General features: G+C 51.7%; 6 protein-coding genes across 6 annotated transcripts; 5 read left to right on the forward strand and 1 right to left on the reverse strand.

Annotated features, from left to right (window-relative positions):
• Positions 1-1,043: 1,043 nt before the first annotated feature.
• Positions 1,044-4,058, forward strand: SMAC4_09384 (uncharacterized protein; the record flags this gene model as incomplete). The annotated part of the gene is made up of 7 exons (XM_003343870.2): positions 1,044-1,370; positions 1,442-1,686; positions 1,761-2,690; positions 2,748-3,013; positions 3,070-3,215; positions 3,358-3,884; positions 3,957-4,058. The coding sequence occupies 6 exons, from the start codon at positions 1,044-1,046 to the stop codon at positions 3,682-3,684; spliced, it is 2,241 nt and encodes a 746-aa protein (XP_003343918.1). The 3' UTR covers positions 3,685-3,884; positions 3,957-4,058.
• Positions 4,059-4,447: 389 nt separating this feature from the next.
• On the reverse strand, positions 4,448-6,058 carry SMAC4_09383 (uncharacterized protein; the record flags this gene model as incomplete). The annotated part of the gene is made up of 2 exons (XM_003343869.1): positions 4,448-5,298; positions 5,527-6,058. 2 exons carry the CDS (start codon positions 6,056-6,058, stop codon positions 4,448-4,450), a joined length of 1,383 nt encoding a protein of 460 aa, XP_003343917.1.
• Positions 6,059-7,270: 1,212 nt separating this feature from the next.
• Positions 7,271-9,831, forward strand: SMAC4_09382 (uncharacterized protein). Its single transcript, XM_066090937.1, has 3 exons — positions 7,271-7,677; positions 7,772-9,272; positions 9,335-9,831. Exons 1-3 carry the CDS (start codon positions 7,419-7,421, stop codon positions 9,516-9,518), a joined length of 1,944 nt encoding a protein of 647 aa, XP_065946823.1. The 5' UTR covers positions 7,271-7,418; the 3' UTR covers positions 9,519-9,831.
• Positions 9,832-9,838: 7 nt separating this feature from the next.
• Positions 9,839-10,944, forward strand: SMAC4_09381 (uncharacterized protein; the record flags this gene model as incomplete). The annotated part of the gene is made up of 2 exons (XM_066090936.1): positions 9,839-10,269; positions 10,376-10,944. Exons 1-2 carry the CDS (start codon positions 10,233-10,235, stop codon positions 10,942-10,944), a joined length of 606 nt encoding a protein of 201 aa, XP_065946824.1. The 5' UTR covers positions 9,839-10,232.
• A 5,255-nt stretch (positions 10,945-16,199) lies between these two features.
• SMAC4_09511 (uncharacterized protein) lies at positions 16,200-20,076 on the forward strand. The gene is made up of 2 exons (XM_066090965.1): positions 16,200-16,810; positions 17,205-20,076. The coding sequence occupies exons 1-2, from the start codon at positions 16,364-16,366 to the stop codon at positions 19,620-19,622; spliced, it is 2,865 nt and encodes a 954-aa protein (XP_065946825.1). The 5' UTR covers positions 16,200-16,363; the 3' UTR covers positions 19,623-20,076.
• Positions 20,077-20,622: 546 nt separating this feature from the next.
• On the forward strand, positions 20,623-22,523 carry SMAC4_09510 (uncharacterized protein). Its single transcript, XM_003345488.2, has 2 exons — positions 20,623-22,157; positions 22,225-22,523. The coding sequence occupies exons 1-2, from the start codon at positions 21,084-21,086 to the stop codon at positions 22,324-22,326; spliced, it is 1,176 nt and encodes a 391-aa protein (XP_003345536.2). The 5' UTR covers positions 20,623-21,083; the 3' UTR covers positions 22,327-22,523.
• Positions 22,524-22,910: the final 387 nt, after the last annotated feature.

Consider the following 22,910-nt stretch of genomic DNA (forward strand, 5'->3'; position numbering starts at 1 on the left):
TCCCTCTTCTCCCTCCAACTTTGGGCATGTCTCAGGGGGACGTCACAGACTGCTTTACGCAGGGAAGACAAGGTGATCCAAGACCATTTCCCACTCCCAGTCGCCGATCCGGCATCATTCAGGACAATGATGGAGCATTCCGAGCCCATGGTAAAGATAAGCGTGCCATTGTGTCACGTAGCACACTGTGGCATTCCAACTCGCGTAGGCAAGTATCGGCATCCTCCATCGAGTGATGTAAATGGGGGAACTTTCCGGCATCCCGGGCAACCTTTTTAGGTCGTCGATAGTTGTTGTTAGTGCTAGACTGTCAGTGGCTTAATCCCATTGTGGGTCCAGGTTCTGCGCTTTCTTAGTTGCTCGTTCGCTCTTTCGAAATCGAATCGCTCATCCAAACCCAGATTCTGACATTGCGACTCGGCGCTGAATGGTGAATTCCGAATAGCGTCAATCTTTCCACAAACCCCAATTAGGCATGCCCCAATAGCCCAAAACGGAAAATGTCATTTCATCATTGCGCTGGACCAGAAACTGAAATCGGCATCATACATTACCATCATCACCCACAACAAAAATAGTTCCGCCCTACTACAAGAGAACCCAAGTCGTCAGTCAGGTCCAGGTCAATCATGACAGGTCCCGGAAGTGAGGAAAACCCGGCTGGCGATCCTATGATCGACGCAGACCTGTTACCCTACCATCCAGGAGAAGGATCAGCCAGTCCATAGTAAGTTCCATTCCAGTGTTACGGTACCCTATACCTAGGTAAGTACGAGTGACGATGGGATTGTGTCGTCGAGATGTCCAAAAAATCGTATAAGGCAGATAGATAGATGGGTAGTGCTTGGCAAAACCCAAAAGCCATCAAGTATAAAAACAAATCCTGAAGCAAGTGCGAACCCGGTAATAGAAGAAAGAGATAAAAGACGCCAAACAAAAACCCCCCAAAAAAACCAAATGATTCCTACCGACGCAGTTGACCTAGCCGACATCGACCACCTCCTCCCCTTACTAGCAATCTCCCTCACCCTCATCAGAAAATCATGGATATGTTGGACGGCCATACTTCAGAGCTCATCGGCCTCTCTCGATACGACACCCACGGATTCCTCAGTCCTGGCGGCTATACCCTAAGAAGACACAAGGCCGAGACACTCGCCAACGCCGGCTGTTATGAGGCGCGACAGGACTGGATCCAGTATATTGGGGCGGCCGCGGAGGAGTTTGGCAACTGTAACCCCGTCAACGGGAACTTCACTGCCGTAGTCCTGCCCTTGGCTAAGCCTGAGCGGTTGCGGCTGGTGGCGTATATACTCGAGTATGCGTTTTTGCATGATAATATTGTTGAGGTTGCGAAGGATAATGCTTCGGTGAGTCTCTTCCCTTCCTCTCACTCACTCAAAAGAGTTTGTAAGAGCAATACTGACGATGCATGAACCAGTCATCGAAAGACAACGACGCCTTCAGCCTAGGCGACATGGAAACCTCCCACCAAAACGCCAAACTCGGCCGAAAACAGATCCAAGCAAAGATGATACTCCAGCTCACCCAGACTGACCCCGTCTGCGCCAAGCGCGTCATGGGCGTCTGGCAACAGATGCTGGAAACCACCATCAAAGATAAATCCAAGTCGTTTGCTAATCTCGAGGAATATCTCGAGTTTCGAATCATTGATACCGGCGCACCGTAGGCCACCCCCTTCCCTTTCTCCGTGTTCCTCTTCATTCTCATGAGAGCCAACTAACACCGCCTCCATCCAGATTCGTCGAATCAGTCATGCTCTTCGGCCTAGGCGAAACCCTAACAAAAGAAGAAGACTCCCTCCTCGCCCCCATCATCCGTCCTTGCTATGCCTCGCTAGCTCTCGCAAACGATTACTTTTCTTTCCACCGTGAATGGGCCGAATACCAGTCCGCCCAATCCTCTTCCTCTTCCTCCCCTGACGCCCCCAGCGCAGCACCAGCAGCACCCATAAACCTCGTCTACCTCTACACACAATGGCAATCCGTCGACATCCCCACCGCCAAGCGACTCGTTCGCGAGGCCGCTAACCGTTTTGAAGCGGATTTCTTGCGCAAATGTGAAGACTTCAAGAAGAGTGGACAGTCTAATGACAAGTTGGATCGCTACCTGAGAGGACTGCAGTACCAAGTCAGCGGCAACGTGGTCTGGAGTCTGAACTGTCCTAGGTATCATCCCGAGTGGAGGTATGATCCCAATAAGGGCTTGGAGGATGCGTTGACGGCTGAGAGGAGGAATCCGCCTTTTGTTGAACAGGTTGAGGATGTTGACGCCTCCGTTTCGGACAAGGAGGCGGCGACGAAAAGAATGTCGATTGCATCAGGGGGATCGAGGGAGAATGATTCAGATGTCTCGACTACTTCTTCTTCGTGGGACGACAGGGCGGCCAGCAGGTCGTCAAGTTTTTCGGCTATGTTGGATGATGACGAGAGTGGTATGAGGGAGTTCAAGGAGGCGCAGAGGGAGTTATCGTTGGACTCATTGCTCCCGAGTGAGGAAAAGTTGGGCATGGAGATCGTTAATGCACCTTTTGAGTACACGAGGTTGATGCCGTCGAAGAATGTCAGGGGGACGTTCATTGATGCGCTGAACTTATGGGCAGGTTTGTCGGAGGAGGTGTTGGGGCAGATTAAGGAGGTTGTTGACGACCTTCATACTGCGTCGTTGATGTAAGTTCATCCTGACAACCGTCTTGGGGGAACGTCTGCTAATCCTGTTGTTCACAGGTTCGACGACGTCGAAGATGGTTCCGAGCTCAGACGTGGTAACCCAGCAGCACACGCCGTGTACGGCATTCCCCAGACCATCAACTCTGCCAGCCTGGCAATTCTCGAGGCCGTACAAAAGGCGAAGGACTTGCCCATCCCTGGCGCTGTTGACATTGCCTTGGAGCAACTCCGCGATCTCCATGTCGGCCAAAGTTACGACCTCTACTGGACGAGACACATGACCTGTCCTTCAGAGAGCGAGTACCTGGAAATGGTAGCAAAGAGTCAGTAATCCCTTTCCTTATTTGTTCTTGTTGCCACTCACTGACATTTCGTTCAGAAACCGGCGGTCTCTTCCTCCTCCTCTCTCGCCTAATGAGCGAGCACATGCCGAAGGAAGTCCGCTCCCTCGTCAATGATCTCGTCACTCAAGTAGGCATCTACTTTCAAATCCGCGACGATTATCAGAATCTCAGTTCTGATGAGGTAAGCTTCCCTCCCCACCTCTTTTCTCTCCTTCTCTCCTTCTCTCCTTCTCTCCTTCTCTCCTTCTCTCCTTCTCTCCTTCTCTCCTTCTCTCCTTCTCTCCTTCTCTCCTTCCTGTACCCCAAGCTAACACAAACCTCAGTACACCGCCCAAAAAGGCTTCTGCGAAGACCTCGACGAAGGCAAGCTCTCCTTCCCACTCGTGCACTACCTCAACACAGAGCGAGGTTCCTCCAACTCGCAACAAGTCCGCGAGGTGCTCCAAGAGCGACAACTGCGGGGTTCGTTGAGTATGCCGCTAAAGCTGCTCACGCTGCAGCGGCTGAAGAGCTCGAATAGCTTGGAGTATACGAGAGACAGTCTAATGCGGCTGGAAAGGGGCGTGGATGGCACGATTGAAGAGCTGGAGAGGTCGACGGGGAAGAAGAATTGGGTTTTGAGGATGTGTATGGCTAAGTTGAGTGTTTAAAGCGGTGGCGTCTTGGCGTTGACAGCGATGACTTGATGACTTGATGATAATATCCTTATAAGCTCTTGAGATGTACAGGGTTCCTCAAGGATTAGGATGAATGGTGGACGTTGAAATAGAGTTAAGGGCTGAATGGTGCAATTTCGCTAAGCAAGGCGATCCTTGTTCCCTAGTTTCCTTCGTTGTTGACGGGCAAAGTGGTAGGTAAACTACTCATCTGGTTGAGCGTATTCGCAGACGGGTCACTTGCAACGTTACTAAAGCCGGCATAGGTAAAAAAAAATATGGTTCATAGTTAGCTTACGGGAAAGGCCACGGACACATCGATGCAACTGACCATGGTTGTTTCATTCCTGAATGACAAAACATCCTGGTCCACACTTGCCGTCAATGGTACCCTTTGTTGTTGAGCTAAGTGACTGTGGAGTGTATTCAAGTTTCGTGGGCGACTTCTTTAGTGGGATGGGCTTGAGGAAGCCAGAATTCCAGGCCAAATGAGATCCTAAGTGGTATCCTCTCCCGCTTGCATCTCCATGGGGCTAGAACCGGCGCAAGGTATCCTGGAGGGGGCGCAGAGTTGTTCACTTTTCTGAGGTCGTTGAGCGCGACGAATAAGTCGTCAATGTCATTTTCATTAGGTCTACTCCTGGGTCCAATCGGGTAGCCATTGTAGGTCTTGGGGTAATCGTTCAGTCATGCATAATCATAATCAAAAGTTCGAGTCGTTCGGGCCGTTCCAGCAGAAGCGTTTGGATTTAGTTTTTCAATCGATGAGTACTTTATGAAGCGCACAAGTCGTTGCCCAGAGGGTGCGTATTCCGTGGAGACTTGATCTTCTGACACTCTTATTCGTGAGTCGATCGATAATTTTGGACCTTGCGATGATTTGACGTATTGATTCTTCCAGGTCCGCATGATTACCGGATGTGACGATCCGTGCAACCCGCCAGAAAAGGTCTCTGTCGCCGGACATGGCAGCGTAACTCAGTAACCTCCCGGATTTGTCGACTGTGAGGTTATTGGGTTTTGCACTGGGGTGCCGGATGATGTGTTTGAGTAGGTGTAATCGACGACTTTGGACCGCTTGCATGATCTCGTCGTTGCCAATCAAAAAATTGGCATCTTCCCATTCCAGTATTGCACCAAACGTGCGGTTAAAATCCACCTTGCTTGATATGATCCATGACACGGGAGATCGGGCTGGAACAAGTGTGATATCCTTCAAATCGTATAGTGTCTTGATATCCCCGGCTTCTGGCAGAAGAGCTGCCGCGGTTGCGTCAACATGGGTTTGCAGCGCCCAGCCCAGAATGTAGTCTGGAAGCTTCGGTAGGATACGAAGAAAAGTAGGAAAGTCCATGTTCTCGGGCAATGGACGGGCAGACGGCTGATAAGTCTCGTCGAAGAGTAAGAATGAGATGGTGTGGCATATTGCGTGACCCAGCGAGACATGGTAGTTCGGACAAAGCGTGTTGCTGACGCGAGCGTCTGAAGCAATGCCAAGCAAGGCATAGATGCTGTCTCGGTGATCACTCGCTTCGCTCGTTCCGAACTTGAGAAGAAGCGTCTCAAGGTTTTGCTTTTCACCCCACCAGGTCTCTTTCCTGCGGTAGCCTGGAAGGATGTCAAGGACAGCTTGGGTATGAGAATCCGGTTCTAATTGCAGTAAGAATGGCAATAGACCGAAACCTCGGCTGGGTATCTCTTTTGAGCCGCATAGTATTGTAGCCCTTGTTGCGCTGGCGACCTCCTGAAGGATTCAGACTCTCCAAAACCAGGGTCGGTTCAGCATCTCTTGCAAGGAGCTCCGAAGCCCAGAAGTAAGCACATCTTTGAACGGACTGGTCACATCAGTAGTGAGCCAGATCCAGGAATCGATCCAACCCTGTGCGCGGTCAGCTCCTGGTCGTTGCCTTGTTCGATGATCCCACCGCCCAGCCAGATCCATGAGGTGATCAATTCCGCGGTTGCTGGGACCGAGCCAAATGACGACTTGTTTAGCACACTCATAAATGAGTCTCATTTGTCCAACTTGGTGGCCTTTTTCCCTATCATTGCTCTGGTCGATGCAAATGGCGTCAATCCACAACACGCTATCCCTGCCTCGCTGCCGTAGAGCGAGGAGGGCCATGTAAAGGTTTTCCTTGACGAGCACCTTTCGACCATTGATGAGAACCTCATATTCGTCAGGAGAGTCGCCCCAGGTATATGACAAGGCTTCATACGGCACGCCTTCTATCTGGTCGAGGAATGTTTCGAAGAGTTCGCATCGTATTTGTTCGCCTTGATCTCCTTTCAAAAGACGCACAAGTCGAATAGCATCGGTAAATAGGTTGATGGGCTGGTACTTGAAATATCCCTCTCCGCTGATCATTTTGGATGGCTTTAGGGGGGCGAGTTCTGACTCCAGCCCAGAGTGTCACAGGTTGGCATTGGCTACATAGTGTGCATTCCGGCAAGCAGAACATCGTCCTATCTTTTGTAGGTTTGGCCGTCTGGGCATATGCACCTAGCCTGTCATATTAAAGCTCTTAAATAAGTTCCTCGTTTATTTTACGTAGAATAGTTCCAATATCGTCTTTGAAGGGCGCTATTGCAGCTATTTCAAAGGGTAAAATAGGGCCCTCTTCAAAAAAGTAGAAAGTCATAATAACCGTATCAGTATTTTAATAACAAGTTAGAATACCTGTAACGAACGGCAGTCTGATCTGCCTAAATGAGATAGCTGAAGGTAGTAACTATCAGTGCTGTTCGGTGAAGCCAAAAGGTTCACAACAAGTATGCTCGTAATACTGGTCTCGGTGATAATGATCTATTGACTACTATCGAACTATCTGACAATCTGAGTTCTCCCGTAGTCCCTTTATACCTGCCCGCCCTCTGCGAGATATCTGTTTCTGGATGTCCACGTAGACGTGAATCCCTTAGTGCTGGCTCACTGCCTATGGGCTGGCTCGTCTCTATGAGCCTGACTCGCCTTTATGAGCCTGGCTCGCCTTCATGAGCCTTCCTACTTTGTCATGGTTACACTGCCCAGCCTTTATGTGGCTGTTGTGTACCGGTGGCTTGGTTGGCATGTGTTCCTTGCTCATGGTTCGTAACAATACCTAATCCTAATTACTTTACTCTCAAAAGACGTCCTTTACTTAGCTGGAGCCAGTTAAGAAAAATATTTTTCGGGGGAAGGTGTTTTCCTGTGGCCAACATTGCCATGTCCAAGCCTCATTCGTCGATATATTCGCGTTATAATTGGGCGTTAGTAGTGAGCAGACCCGGAGATTCGGAGGGTTTCCGGAACTTGTCTTGAGCGTGAGTCAATGTTATCTTTCCGGAAGACAAGAGGAAGATGGATAAAGTTGACAATTTAGAACGCCAATGAAGGACATGATTTCATTTCCTCGGAAGCAAGTGAGCCTGAAGGGAGAGAATGAAGTGGACATGCAAATTCAACCAGTTCCCTTGGAAAACGGATGAAAGTGGAAGAGAAAGAGACGATGACCTCGACTGCCAAGAACAGTTGTTGTTCCTGCTAGGTAGTGGAGGCAGTCGGGTTCACCACTCGACGAGCACTTCCCCGCGTAAAGGGTCCGTGCTATCGGCATGGCTAGACCGCGATAGGCAAGGTACAATTATAAGGGACCATTGCGATAAGCGCGTCAGTGAGCGGCTGGGGAAAATAAATTCAATGTTTTGAACACCACCTCCCGCGCCGCTCCACCTTTACAACATTGCTGATGCCACTCACACGTCGCATACTACTCTCAAGATGGCTACCGAAGACACACCACCTGTCGCTGCCCCTGCAGCCGCTGCTGCCGACCCCGTGGTCGAGACTACAAACACCGAATCCAACGATACGGCGGACAATGGCGACCGGAGCGACGACCGAGGCCAGAAGAGAGGTGGTGGAAGAGGCCGCGACAACAACAGAAACCCAAACCGGGACAGAGGAAACCCAAACAACATCAAAACGGGAGGCTTTGGGAGCAACAAGTATGAACAACCACCACATACATGCTTGGCTTTTGCCATTGCTTTCTTCAGCTTCAATTCACTGCCACAGACCCCTAATGCCGACGCTGACTAGGCCGTAGAAGAGACTTCATGAGCAAGCGCGACCAAGTCCAGGACAACCGTGCTGCCAAGCGCCGCAAGGTTATCGACGGAGCCGCCGACGGTAACAGTTACATGAGCATCCCCTTCTCGACCGACGAAATCGCCGCCGAGGAACGTCGACCCAAGCGCAAGGTTGCCGTCCTGATCGGCTACGCTGGTACCGGCTACCACGGAATCCAGATCAACCACAAGGAGAAGACCATTGAGGGCGATCTGTTCGCCGCCTTCGTCAAGGCCGGTGCCATCTCCAAGGCCAATGCCGACGACCCCAAGAAGTCCAGTCTCGTTCGATGCGCCCGTACCGACAAGGGCGTCCACGCCGCCGCCAACGTCTTGTCGCTCAAGCTTATCGTCGAGGACGAGGACATTGTCGAGAAGATCAACAGCCACCTCCCAGACCAGATCAAGGTTTGGGGTATTCAGCGTGTTACCAACGGTTTCAGCTGCTACCAAGCATGCGATTCCAGATGGTACGAATACCTCATGCCCAGCTATGCTCTTCTGCCGCCTCAACCACAAAGTTTCCTCGGCAAGAAGATCATCGACGCGGCCAAGGAGAAGGGCACATACGACGAGTACGTGGACAGACTGGACGACGTCAAGAACTTCTGGGAGGAGGTTGAGAAGAACGACATCCAGCCCATTCTCGAGAAGATGGATCCCGAGATCAGAGCCGAAGTCATTCGCATTTTGCACGACACTGCCGACCAAGAGCTTACCGACGACGGAGAGCCCTCGAAGCCCGATACCGATGTTGTCAGCAAGGATGTCGAGATGAAGGATACCCCGGCGGAAGAGACCACGGCTACCGAGCCCTCGAAAGACGGCGAGGCTGCTGCCACCGAAATCACCACCACCGAAGCCACCGAGGCCACCACCGAGACTCAACCCCCCGCTCCCAAGGCCGAGCGCGAGTTCACCCCCGTCGAGCTCGCTGTCCGCGAAGTTAAAGCCGCCTATGTCGCCGCCAAGCGTCGCTACCGCGTTACCCCCGCTCGCCTCGAGAAGCTGCAAGAAGCGCTCAACCAGTATCTCGGCACTCACAACTTCCATAACTACACCATCCTCAAGTCACATACCGACCCGTCCGCTCGTCGTCACATCAAGTCCTTCCAAGTGAACCCTACACCAATCCGCATCAACGACACCGAGTGGCTGTCGCTCAAGGTCCACGGCCAGAGCTTCATGATGCACCAGATCCGCAAGATGGTGGCCATGGCTGTACTTATCGTGCGGTGCGGTGCGCCCATGTCTCTGATTAACGAGAGCTACGGTCCCCGCAGGATTAGCATCCCGAAGGCTCCTGGGCTCGGTCTGATGCTGGAGAGGCCGGTGTTTGATGTCAGCAACAAGAAGTTCAAGGAGCTGGGGAGGGAGCCGATTGATTTTGGCAAGTGGGATGAGCAGATTCAGAAGTTTAAGGATGAACATATTTATAAGCGCATGTTTGAGTTGGAGGAGAAGGAGAATTCGTGAGTACCCCCGGTGATCTTGGTTATTCGAGAGAAGATTGCTAACGTTGTGACAAAAATAGGTTCCACCTCTTCTTCAACCAGATCGATAACTTTCGCACTGATTACTTCCTCTGGGTCACGCCCGGCGGTATCGAGGCGTCGCATGAGCGGTCGGATCGCACGGCCGAGAAGATACCCAAGGCTTTGCAGGCCGAGCTTGGCGATGAGGCTGATGGCGTTGCTGAGGATGGGTCGTCGAATTAGTGGTCTTTAATCGTGAAGACTGGGGAAAATGGATTGAGGAACTACTTATCGTGAATCGCCTGGGATGTATTGTTCTGAAGAATCATAACAGAAAGCATCATCGGACGTTCAAGCCATATCAAGGAATTAGACATAGCGGTTTCTGTTGAATAAAAGGGTGGTTGTGTTTTTTGGTCTTGACTTCGGAATTCTTCGTTTGTCCAGGTTGTGCTTTGGCTTGAGGGCGGCTTGCTTCTTTACTCTTTCTGCTACTGGCATCAACCGTCATTAGCTGCTCTCTGTCAACAAACACCTACGATAATGCCTTGAGGTACATAATCCGTTCGCGCTGCCATGGACGGCGGGATGAATAATGGGATGCCAAGACCCAGCCAGTGCATCCGGGTTGTAATGACACTGTATGACCTTCAGCGGGCGCTGCAGATGGAAGATGCCCGTAATAGCCACAGCGCTTTCAGTGAACTCTTAACCTCAACATCAACATCCGATTTGTGACTTCTCGTTCAACAACTTCAACAAAGTATTTCCGCTCAGATATCGGTACTACAAGACAGAATCATTGCAAACAATTTATTCAACGGACAACGCGCAACTCAAGAGGCACACACGCTCACTTTTCTCCATAGCGGTATCAACGTCACCTCACCTCACCTCACTCACCCAGTCATCGTTGTCCCCGCCTGGAAATCTACATCAACCACAACCACGGTAACCATGGAGCGCGATCAAGAAAAAACAGAGGACCTTTTCGGTCAGTCCCGTTCCCCCTTCCTTTCTTTCCTTTCCTCCTGTCCCTACCATCCTCCCCTTCATCCCACCCACCACACAACCCATACTAACACCCCCCCGTATCACAGACCGGGAAAACCGCCTCACAGCCTCCCTCCTCCGCACCTTCCAATCCCTCCTTCACCACGGCGCCTCGCGCGTCGACAACACCGCCAGCGTAGGCCAAGCAGCCTACAACGCCATGGCGACCGATATCCTGATGAACGGCATGATCAAGTCCGTCGAAGAACTGTTGTCTTTGACGCGCACGATGAGGGAACTTTGGGTGGTGGGGGGGCTGAAAAAGCCGGGAGAGGGGGATGAGGAGGTTGAGAGGGAAATCCAAAAAATGTGGGAGGGGGTTAGGGGGGTGGAGGGGGGGTGGAGGGTGCAAAAAAGGAGAGAGGAGCTGGGTGAAGGGATGGGACTGGGACAAGGGGTGGGGGAGTATAGAGAGGGGGAGGTTGGACCGCCGCTTGGTCACCAGCAGCAGCAGTTTGGTCAAGGTCAGGGTCAGGGTCAAGGTCAACAAGGTGGTGTTGGGGTTTCACAGTCTGGAAACGCGACGCCGAATTTGAGTGCAAGGATGGGGACAGCAACTGGAGCGGGAGGAGGACCTGGAGGAGGCGGCAACCCGGGTGGCGGTACGATGGCTTAGAGGGCTTTTGGTGCTGCCCCGGATAGGCTGGTGGGAGTGAAGAGGGAGGAAGAGGGGGATAGCATTGATCTTCGAAATGGTAATGGCGTTGGTAATGGCGGTGACGGCGGTGGTGGAATCGAAGGTGAAAGTGACCATGACGACTTTGGAAGCGATAAAATCATTTGTCACGTTCACTGACGGGGGGACCAGAATGGATATAGAGTCGTGAGAGGGGAAAAGAGACAGCAGGAATTCGGTTAGGCTGAGTGAAGCCAGTAGTAAGGATACTCACAAGAACTTGATGAGAACAAGACACGAATCAAGCAAGTCCAGCAAGTCTTAGATTTGGGGTTTGAGTGGAGGTAGAACATGAAAAGAAGGAAACCCCCCCTCCCAACAAAAAAAAAAAAAAAAAAAAAAAAAAAGGATTAAGGAACGTTCTACCATGCCATCGTGCGCCCTCGCGTTGCGTATTCTGCTTTTTATGTCATGTCTAAACTAAATGCTCGTTTTGTTGGCCCACCGTATCAGTCAGTCAGTCAGTCAGTTCCCCTCTGTCCTCCCCATGGTACATCAGGTACATCAGATCAGGTAAGGAGTAGGTTGGAAGTTTGTTAGATTCTGTGGTTGTTGTGGTGTTTTTTTTTTAAAATTTTTTAGATAGAGCTAGGTGAGGAAGGTACCTTATCAATTTGCGTGCGTGCGTGCGTGCGTGTCGTCAACTAGCTAGGGTCAGCTACAGAGGTAGTTACCGGCTCACGATTTTGGCGGGAAAAAAGCCTTCGTTGATATAAAAGGGCTTGGACTCTTCGCATGAGATGGTGTAAGATAAAAACTTGGGTTTATTGAGTTCTCTGACAACCACAAGTCCAAGCACGGACCGGGGTGTCGCAGATACATTCCTATATCTATATAATGGCCCAAACTGCGGAACTGGCGCCGCCACCGCCGACCATTTCCCGAGTTCTTCGATCCCGAACTGTAACCCCGAACTCAACTCGAGCCTAGTGCCTATCTAATCTCCCTGGCGCCTAACAGTTGTTTCACGTTTCAGATTCCTCAAGTCCAGATCTGAGCCTGGTTTATCTGGGTCGAATGATATCCGAGTCTAGTCCGAGTTTATTCGTCTCAGGCTCCTGATTCGTTACGTGCCCTGCGCCTCTTGCGCCTCTTGTGCCTGACATGTTATCTGGATGGGACTCGGGAATTGCCAGCCGAGCCAGCTTGTGGGGTCCAGCAGACAACGGTATAGTGAACGGCTTTCAACTACATACATACTACTCTACCTTTGGTTTTGATTGAACGGTTGGTCCTAGATATAGAAGGCAGGTAACAAGAACAATGATAGGTATGAGTGGTAGATGGCGGGATGAGGGGTTAAATGTGATAATGTGGTTTCCCCATGTGTACTCGAGGGTTGTACTTGGTAGTTGGTAGGATTTGGCGTTTCAGTGTTTCACGATCCCGTCTAGCTTGTTGACGGCCTACAAGAGCAGCTTGAAGAACACAGCATTTGGGTCGGGCACACTTTGAAGAGAGGGCAGGTCGTGGGTTGGATGGTATTTGGGCAGTGAGCAAGTGATGGGTGCCTCGGCGTCAGGGATAGATTGTTTTTCGGTGCTATAAAGAGGGGCATGTGCTAGTTACCTAACGGACGGGTATGATGAAAGCTTAGATGAAAGCAATGGAAATGATAGGATTGAATGGCCGGATATTGTGACCGAGTGTCCAAGTATGGGCAACCGGTACCACAACGGGAACGTCAATGTTGATTTGGTTTGCGGCGGGGAATGTGATAATTGTAGGATGTGATCAGCGTATGACTTTTCCGCCGCGTATGAGGTAGGACAGTCGAGTCTCTGCCGCATCTGGAGTTTCAATGATGGGCAGAATTGTGACAGTTCTATCCGAACGCCACCGAGATCTCCATCTTGAGGTCTGGAGATGGTCGATGGGATGAACCGAGTTTGACTCCATTTTCAGAAAACGAGCAAGGAAGCAAGGGACCGGCATGAAGTGTGACGACGACGTGCAGCGTCAAAGTCAAGAATAAAAGACAGACGGAACACTGCCGGAATCAGAGAGTTCCCCCGTCCATGACCATCCGGAGCAGAGACTTCCCCGCCCGGACTTGAAAAGCGGTGCAACGCGCCACGACAAAAGCCTATCGGAGGGGGACTACCGACCTCCCTGCCGTGTTAAAGCATGAACCGCTTTCTTGCCACATTATAGCAGCAACGATATACTGCCCAAGCTGCTGTGCCTTGACAAACGAGTTGTTAGCTCGACATCAGACTGAGCTGTCTCGCCAAGCCAATGAAGCCGAGTTGGTACCTGGGTGATAAGATCAGCAGTTAAGGTCTAGATTCCAACTTGAGCGAAGCATGAGAGCAGGTACGCAGAATGTGGTGAACGGAAAGAAACAAGTTTTGGCCTTGCTGTCGTGTAAACGAGTCATGAGATATGTAGCTTTGATTCGAACGTGAGCACGCCACATGGCAAGGAAGAGTGCATTTTTTGCATGTCATGCATGAATGATGGACATGATTCCTCCGATCAATGGCGTGAAAGGGCTTGCCGAAAGATTACTTTTGGTTGCCTTGGTTGTCCCTCCCTTCTGATCCTTTTTTGTGACTTCTTCAACCAGCGTTTGGTGCCGCCATGTGTTGTCGAGCACGACATGGCCAAACCGACGAATCTGGAAGGTAGAGAAGGATGGTTACCAAGCGGGAAGTGGTCGAGAGCCCTTCCCGTTTGTTAGTGGGTACCGGCGACGAGGCCAAGTCATCACGCAGTATTTTAATGTCTTGCATCTAGGGACTGCTGACACTGCACAATGTGAGTGGGAATTGGTGATGGCGGTTTGAAATTGCAGGGTGATACCCTGGTGATACCAACGAGAGGGGAGGGTAGCACTTGGGGTTCCCCAAAAAGACAAACATGCAAAATGAGAGGTCTTTGGCCGAGAATGGTGGTGATGTTGGTGCAGAGGAAGGACAAAGGCCGAGGAGAACAAAGCAGTGATGTTCGAGATAAGATAGAATGTCGCAGTCATATATCCGAGTCTGACGGACGACATCTGCGGCCCCCATGGCCTATGTAGGTAATAGCCGCGGGACAGATTCAGCTGGGGCTAGCAAACAACATGTTTTGTTTCTCCGAAAGTCCTCTGCTTGGGGTCTGGAATATGGATATTACCCGGGAAACTGCTGGTGCTCATGATGGAAGTTGTCAAGGGATTCCGCCGGGCGGCCAGGGGCATCATGTCCAAGGAATGGGGCCGCCAGGAACAGAAGCCCAAGACGGGACTTTGTGTTACATTGGTAACGGAACTCGGCAGTATCGTGAGTTTTGTCCGTTGGTGGTGAGGCTCGCGGGGGCCGGGGGAAGTTCTTTGGGATTTCCTTTTACAACTTGGCACATATGATACCCTGGAGTTAAGGCATTGTGGGGATTGCGTAGATGGCGCGGCAACGGTGGAAACAAGAGAAACGATTGGCGCGGGGGCTTCCAAAGTTCTGTTGGTGGTGACAGGGGCACAGGAACGGACAGCCAGCCAGAAGGGGATCAGGGGCTGCAAGGAACGCCATCTCAAACGTGCAGTCCAACCCAATCAGGCGCTGATCACTGCTGAGGAGGAGGTCGACGACTGGCCTTTGTACCTCGACAAAGTTGGAAGCGAGGCAGGGATCTTTGTTTGAAACATTTTCCATGGACAGGCGAGAACGAGTCAAGTTGGACTTGGATGTTCATGGTGAAGCTGGTGATGGGAGAAGTCTCTTTTTGTGGCAGCTGATCATTGTGCATTGTGCACTGGCGATAATCTAGGAAGAGAGGCAACCATGGCGAGTCGTGTCTGTCCATGCGCAATCGAACCGTGGCGGCGATGGAAGAGAGGTGATAAGGACAGAAACAGGGAGAAGGAAATGCGCAATGAAAATGTCTCTTTTCGATAATGACATTTAATATTGGTGATTTGGTGTTGACATTGATGTCGAGTCTAAAAATGCATCAACATGGTGGAGTTGACTTTATCAAGTTCAGCTTGAATGAGAATTCAAGGTGGAAATTCGAAGCGCCCGAAAAAGCTGGACTTTGTTAAGCCCCGCAATACTTACAGCTACGTACATCTTGTAGGCTAAACCTAAAGCGGGAAAGAGCCCGCCAGGAACCGTGAAACATATGAGCGCACGAGCCAGCAAATGAGCCGAGAGTAGCCCTCCTGCCTGCCAAGAAGTGATTCGACGATCCATGGGGCGCCACAAAAGCCACCTAGACAAGCATTGGCTTTTTGATTTGACGCAGTGACCACCTAACACTCTCAAAGTGGGTTGACCAAGGCACCGCGGCTTGCCCAATTCGTTCATCATTTGCAACCCGACAACACAGTTCCTTTCTTCATCATTCATCACGCATCGAAACACCAAAAGATGATATTGATGAACTGAGCCACCACAACTCCAACAGCCATCCTTTCTTGCAAATAACCAACTCGCTCGTCTTTTCTTGTTGACTCACCGCTCTGTATCTGATTCACATTTTACCCGGCACCCTAATCAGACAGACCAGGTCGTTGTCCGTCGCATACGGCCGGTCACTGTTTTTGCAGAATAGCAAACTACAAACTACTACGACCGAGTAGAAGAAACCAAACCGATATTGAACTTCAACACTGCCACTACACGCGGAAATCCACAATCCACTCCAGCGGCACGGTCAACCTGTTGTTGACGTTGTTGCCCCAGCAGGCTATTCCCTGATATCGAGTGGACTGGCGGTTGCATTGACGAAACCCCTGAATTGGTGAAAGTGGTGTGTACAACCTTTTTTACTTCTCCTCTCAAGAATGCCTGTGAACAACCGGGCCATGGTGCCGCCAGATCTGGCCCGTTTCGTCCGATCCCGCTCTGCCACCATCCAGCCCATCGACCACATCCAGGTACCCAAGCATCCACAGCCAATCGAGTCCTCTTTGACCTGCCCAGCGGTTGGACTAGAGGCTCCCGATTTAGTCGTTACTACCATCCTCAAGTCTCCATTCCCCCCCATTCCCCATGCTCCCGAGCTAGCCCCTAGCTTGTTTGAGTTTCAAAGGACTTGTACACCAACCACATGTGAACCCCGTGTTTCTTTGTTTTATCTCTGATGGAGGACGCGCCTATTACCAAGGTTCCAAGAAATGGGGGGATCCATCGTTGGGTTGTCAAGTACCATCTCGGCGGTTGTTAGTTACCATGGCAGCGCTTTGACATCCAAGTGATTCATGGCCATCTGCCCTTAATCGCCTCCTGCTATTACCAACAACACATCATGTTCGACATGACAAGGGGTGAAAGAAACATCACTAACGCATGGCCATGTTGCGGATCCAGGTACAAACAGACACCACAGCTTCCACTCGTTCCCCTGTGTCACTGTCCAAGAGCTAAGGCTTAGCATGGCGGTCCCACTCGAGAGCTTCCGTGAGAAACCCATGTCCATGATGGAGATGGACGACGAGGCGGCTATCGCTTGCCACCACTCCTCCTTGTACACGCCTTCTCCTGGTAGTACTGCCATGGCCATGGGGGCGGGAGAGGCGCCAGGCCTGCTCTTCGACGACTACGACGCTGATCCACACGACGAGGCAGAGCCTCTGCACCCTCAAGCCATATGCGACTGCAGACGCACCTGTTCCCCTTCTAGTATAAGTTGTCGTCCTCCCAACCATACTCCCTCCCATCTGGACACCAAGATTCATTCTCACCCACATTTGGCTCGGCCTTGTCCAGCTCACTCCCACCACTTTCATTTTCTTTTCTATTCTACTTACTCCTACTTTTCCAATCTTCTATCCGACCTAGCCAGCCGTGTTGGCTACTCATCCGAATCTTCAACCAGCAAGGTGAGTTCAAGTACCCGTCATCCGATATCAACTTCACCTTTCATCATACCCCCACTTGTATTATGCACCTACGGGTACTACTACTACACACAATTTGCCCTATTGAGAAATCAGATGGACCACGGGTGCCCTATTGTGCTATTGTCAGCGCATTCACTGGGCTGTGAGCACTTAATGGGCGCTGGCAATCAGCCCTATTCATTGAGTGTGAACAAAGGGAAGCTGGACATTGTTCTATTGTCCATCCCGCTGCGTACCTTGCAGCGACCTTCCCTTTTCTTTATCAACCCTCGTGGGATCCTAGAACTTTCCCCTGTCCTCATTTTTTCCCGCATCTTCCAATCTTCTACAATCGTTCTTTCGGCACATTCGCTAATACTTGCATTCTACACAGTACCGGAGCCTCAATCCCCGGTCTTCACACAAACAAAAGTCCAAAAGATATAGCTGGTTCTACATCATGATGGGCCTCACTTCAATACTCACTTTTTTTCTCTTGGCCATTCGGCTATTTGCTCCAGCCCTGGCGGCTCCAGCACCCCGTCAGGCTACGGGTGGGTGGTGGTTGAGCTCCATCGAACGTCAAGGTCTCGCTCCCTTCAACGAGGACAGCGCCAACTACAAGGTTTTCCGCAACGTTCGCGACTACGGCGCAAAGGGCGATGGATCGTCTGACGATACCGAGGCCATCAACAAGGCCATCGCCGACGGAAAGCGATGCGCCCAGGGCTGTTCCTCGAGCACGACCACCCCTGCGCTCGTTTACTTCCCTCCCGGTACCTACGTCGTCAGCAAGCCCATCATTCAGCTTTACTACACTCAGCTTGTTGGCGATGCCATCAACCCGCCGACGCTCCAGGCCGCTCCCAGCTTTGAGGGCATGGCTGTCATTGATGCCGACCCCTACTCGGACGACGGCGACAACTGGTGGGTTAACCAGAACAACTTCTTCCGCCAGATTCGCAACTTCGTCATCGACCTCACCAAGATGCCTGTCAACCGTGGCGCCGGTATCCACTGGCAGGTTGCCCAGGCCACGAGCTTGCAGAACATTGTCTTCAACATGCGCAAGGATGGTGGCGCCGAGAACACCCAGCAGGGTATCTTTATGGATAACGGTTCGGGCGGTTTCATGAGCGACTTGACCTTCAACGGCGGCAGATATGGTGCCTTCTTCGGTAACCAGCAGTTCACCACTCGCAACCTCACCTTCAACGACTGCCAAACCGCCATCTTCATGAACTGGAACTGGGCCTGGACCTTCCAGGACGTCAAGATCAACAACTGCCAGGTCGGTATCGACATGTCCAACGGTGGTCCCACCGGCCAGACTGTTGGCTCCGTCCTCGTTATCGACAGCAAGTTCAGCAACACGCCTATCGGCGTCAAGACCGCTTATGACCCCGAGTCCCCCCAGACCAACGGCACTCTCATCCTTGACAACGTCGACATGTCCGGCTCCGAGAAGGCTGTGTACAACAATGCCACCGGGGCCACTATCCTCGAGGGCAGCAAGACCATTAGCTTCTTCGCTCAGGGACGCGAGTACACTGGCAAGCCCGGCAGTGCTGGCAAGGCGGTTCAGAACCCTTCGAGCTCCATCAAGAAGCCCGATGTTCTTCTCGACTCTACCACCGGCAAGGTCTTTACCCGCTCCAAGCCTCAGTACGAGAACGTTCCCGCCAGCTCCTTCTTGAGTGTCAAGTCCGCCGGTGCCAAGGGTGATGGCAAGACTGATGACAGCGACGCGATCCAGGCCGTTTTTGACAAGGCCACCAAGGATCAGATTGTCTACTTCGACCATGGTGCTTACCTCGTCACAAAGACGATCAAGGTTCCCAAGAACATCAAGATCACTGGTGAGATCTGGCCCATGATCCTCGCTGGCGGTGACAAGACTTTCAAGGACCAGAAGGATCCCAAGCCCGTCTTCCAGGTCGGTCAGCCCGGTGAAACTGGCGCCGTCGAGATGTCCGATCTTATCTTTGGTACTGCTGGCCCTCAGCCCGGTGCTATCATGATGGAGTGGAACCTCGCTGGTACCAAGCAAGGTGATGCCGCTCTGTGGGATGTTCACACCCGTATCGGTGGCTATGCCGGCACTGAGCTCCAGCTTGAGAAGTGCGCCAAGAACCCCAATGCCACCAACGCCATTCCCGAGGACTGCTTCGGCTCTTTCATGATGCTCCACGTCCCTCCCAAGGGTTCCGTCTACCTCGAGAACACGTGGTACTGGGTTGCCGACCACGACCTCGAGCCCGCTGCCGACAACCAGCAGATTGACGTCTTCAACGGTCGTGGTGTCCTCATCGAGGGTGAGGGTCCCGTCTGGGGCTGGGCTACCGCCTCGGAGCACTCGGTTCTCTACAACTACCAGTTCTCCAACGCCTCCAACGTCTACCTCGCCCTGATTCAGACCGAGACCCCTTACTTCCAGGGCAACCCCGACGCCACCAAGCCGTTCGAGGTCAACGCCAAGTACGACGACCCCGACTTCTCCAAGTCGTGCCAGGGTGACACTTCCGGCACCTGCGAGCGCGCCTGGGGTGTCCGCGCCGTCAACTCCAAGGATATCTTCATCTACGGCGCCGGCCTCTACTCGTTCTTCGACAACTACGGTCAGGACTGCCTCAAGACCCAGTCATGCCAGACCAACATGGTCTCGCTCGAGAACTCGGAGGTCAACTTCTTTGCTCTCAGCACCAAGGCTAGCGTGAACATGCTTACTATTGACGGCAAGAGCATGGCGGAGGACAAGGATAACAGGAACAACTTTTGCGCGACGCTGGCGCTGTTCCGGTCTTCAACCTAGGGGGTTGGACTGTGAATGGTGCAGTGTAACGTGTAAGAGGTTTTCGGTCTGTGACCCCTCTGGATGGAATTTTTGGTTCTTCACTTCTTATGACAAACATTTTTCGATTCTTGTCAATGGCCTTTTACGGGCCTTCCTTTTGAAAGATTTTTACTCCTGTTTTGTTTTTGCATCATGGCGTTCACTTTTGAACAACTACAGAGAGGGTCACAATGGACGGTACATCAACAGAGATTTTGGCGGCTTCACTTTTCAAATTACATATGATACCAGCTGGGAAGGCATTTTTGTTAAGCACGATGGAAAATTGGTGGTTACAGAAAAGGGAGATCAGTATATGTCAAACACCCTTTATGAACATATGATGGCGTCTTCTTTCACCAGATGAGTGAATGAAGACTGCCCAAAATGGATTGCTTCAAAGGAACTCTTATTGTTCCATTGTTCTAGTGACTCTGAGTGACATCGTGATGGTGTGCTGGTGATAACGGCGATTGCCGGGACCGACGTGTGCATACCTCAGACAGACCCGGGGAACCAACCCCATTATGCCCCGCCAGTGGGAATAGCGGCATATAGCAGACGTAAGGAGGGTACTCCCCTTGTTTTGTGACCGAAAGGAAGGCATCAATACGACGAGAAGGCCAGCGTCACAAGGAAGGAAGCTAACAGTACGAAAGAAGGTGCGCATTCCATCAGGAAAGCTAGGTAGCGACTGATTGGAACCTGGGCTGGCGACAAGTACTTCTACCATAGTTTAAGCACAGCATCCACATGCCGTGGGAGGACTTTATCTCTCCATCAATCAACACACTTTCGATCCAGTCAAGTTGGCTGCAGTCCCTCTTAGCTCACAGTCATGGCGTTGATGGCGTTTTCCTGGTTGTGCCAGTTGCTTCTACGGGTTAGGGTTATCGCCGTCTGTCATTGCTCGAAGGATGCACGTGCGCTGCTGAGTCATCATCCTCGGTCACATTTCGCAATTCGCAACTTGGCAAGACCGGCGCAAACGGGGCAGGCAAGGTCCGATATGTAACGTCATAGCGGCCTCCGTTCCCTTCCAAACAATCTTGCATCGCGACACTGAAGTTGCTTGCCGGGGACTTGTACACTGAAGCAAGGACGGATGACAGCAAGAATATCGTCACACCCGTTTTTTTGCTGATCGTCTCTCGCCAGCTCCCTAATCTTCAATTCCTTTTTATCATGTCCGTGTCGTCCTAAAACCAAGCAACAACTGTCATTACTTGATCGTTTCAGCGCATCGATTCGCTTAACAAATTCACGCCCTCCCTCCCTCTACAAGTACGGAACAAATCATTCCCAGTCAGGCTCTCCCTTCCGACAGGACTCTCGATCGGACGAGCGCCATACCTACCTTGGACCGACGAGCGAACAACAAGCAAGCATCAACTTGCACCGAGAACCTCAACCTGTCGGAAACCTCCAACCCCAATTTCGATGGACGCGCCATCAGCAGCAGCAGCAGCCGTCCCCTCCTCCCCTGACCGACCCTCCGCAACCTTCACCCGGCGAAAACCCTCCAAGATGGCCGCCGCCTCTCCCGAACTTTCAAACGGGACCACGTCCTCAAGCGGTAGCCAACAAAACAACAAAACCGCTGCGAGGAACAACCCCTACTACCCAACCCCCACCGAAACCATCCTGCTAGCAGCCTACCCAGTCCTCCTCGTCTTCGGCACCCTCTTCTCGCTGCTCAACCCCAACGTCCGCTCCTCTCCTTACGACTTCATCTCCCAATCGCACGTGCAAAACTCCGGCGCCGTGCCCTCGTATTTCGCGAGAAAGGATAACCTGTTCAACGTCCTTTTCGTGAAGAGGGCTTGGTTCTGGATTACCGTTTCCTTTTTCGCGTTTGTCTTCACCCACCCGAGCTACAGATCGACCGAGCGCAAACTTCGTGCGACGGTGCGCTGGGGCCTTGTCACGCTGTGGTGGATCTTTGTCACGCAATGGTTTTTCGGTCCGGCGATCGTTGATCGCGGGTTCCGGGTTACTGGTGGAAAATGTGCGGTTGCGCAGGCCAAGGTCAACGAACAAGTAAAGGCGGACTCGATTCCCGGGCCGGTGGGCGCAGATGTGGACGTTGCTGGGTTTAAGGAGTTCGTTACCGCGGCGGCGTGTAAAGCTGCTGGAGGACGGTGGACGGGCGGACATGATATCTCTGGTCATGTCTTCCTTTTGGTTCTGGGCAGCGCGTTCTTGGTGCAGGAGGTTGGGTGGGTTGTTGCGCGCCATTACTGGAGACGGAATGTCAGGAATGTGGATGAGAGGACAGTGGTGATGCATGATGGGGCTGTCAAGTCGGCTGGCACGGATCTGGCGGCTGATAAGAGGTGGGATGATTATAGCCCGGAGATGGACGAGGAGAGGGAGGTGAGGGAAGTAGCTGTTGCGGGAGGAGGACTTTGGGATGCGCTGGGACATGGAGGGAAGGCGATCCTCGGCGTGGTTGGGTTAAGCGCGTGGATGTTGTTGATGACGGCTATTTACTTTCATACGTGGTTTGAGAAGGTGGGTACCCCTTTTGTCCCCTGGGATTTGAGTGAAAGAGAAGCATCGCTAACACATTCACTCACAGCTTACTGGCCTTCTCGTCGCGCTCATGGGATTGTACTTCACCTACATTGTGCCGCGCTTCGTCCCGGCTCTGCGTGGGATTGTCGGACTTCCTGGTCTATAAAGTCATGCATAGTCATGGATGGCCTGAAGGAGCCACCTAGGTGATGGACGAAAGCGATCGAGTCCGAACATGATATGATGATGGAGGAGATACCCGTAACATTGCACTGTGGCACTGCATAGAATAGAACTACTCGCTTGTAATATCGATGTTTTACTGTCTTTTTTCCCCTCGCTAAGTGCAGGCCCAGGTTATCCAAGCTCATGAGCCAGGGACTAGCGCATGGGCCGACTATGACGTCATTGAAGCTATTCACGACAACTTCGTGTCTCATTTGAGAAGCACATGAACAAACAAACAAACAATCAACACTACGTGGGGACGCAGGCGATAGATATCAAAGGGAAATGTTCCACCTGCCTCTTCTGTTGAATGTCTTTACGCGTCGCAGTACCATAACAGGTTGATGTAGTGGTACTGATGTGTGATGTGTGGAGAGCGAGGTAAAATTTGCTGTTAGCTAGCTGTCGCAGTGGATGGGAAGTGGTAATTAAAACCTCAATGTTTTTTCATTTTTTCATTATATATTTCCGACATGAGAACTGAAAGAACCAAGTGGTTCCTTGCTTCCATAACAGACTGCC

This window comes from Sordaria macrospora, chromosome 4 (genome assembly GCF_033870435.1).
Source record: "Sordaria macrospora chromosome 4, complete sequence".
In the NCBI taxonomy this organism is placed as follows: Eukaryota; Fungi; Ascomycota; class Sordariomycetes; order Sordariales; family Sordariaceae; genus Sordaria; species Sordaria macrospora.

Coding starts and splice junctions, on each gene's coding strand:
- SMAC4_09382 (XM_066090937.1), top strand. CDS start 7,419: ATGCCACTCACACGTCGCATACTACTCTCAAGATGGCTACCGAAGACA. Junction 7,678..7,771: donor GGAGGCTTTGGGAGCAACAA/GTATGAACAACC, acceptor GACGCTGACTAG/GCCGTAGAAGAGACTTCATG. Junction 9,273..9,334: donor TTGGAGGAGAAGGAGAATTC/GTGAGTACCCCC, acceptor TGACAAAAATAG/GTTCCACCTCTTCTTCAACC.
- SMAC4_09511 (XM_066090965.1), top strand. CDS start 16,364: ATGGCGGTCCCACTCGAGAGCTTCCGTGAGAAACCCATGTCCATGATG. Junction 16,811..17,204: donor CCGAATCTTCAACCAGCAAG/GTGAGTTCAAGT, acceptor CATTCTACACAG/TACCGGAGCCTCAATCCCCG.
- SMAC4_09510 (XM_003345488.2), top strand. CDS start 21,084: ATGGACGCGCCATCAGCAGCAGCAGCAGCCGTCCCCTCCTCCCCTGAC. Junction 22,158..22,224: donor TTCATACGTGGTTTGAGAAG/GTGGGTACCCCT, acceptor ATTCACTCACAG/CTTACTGGCCTTCTCGTCGC.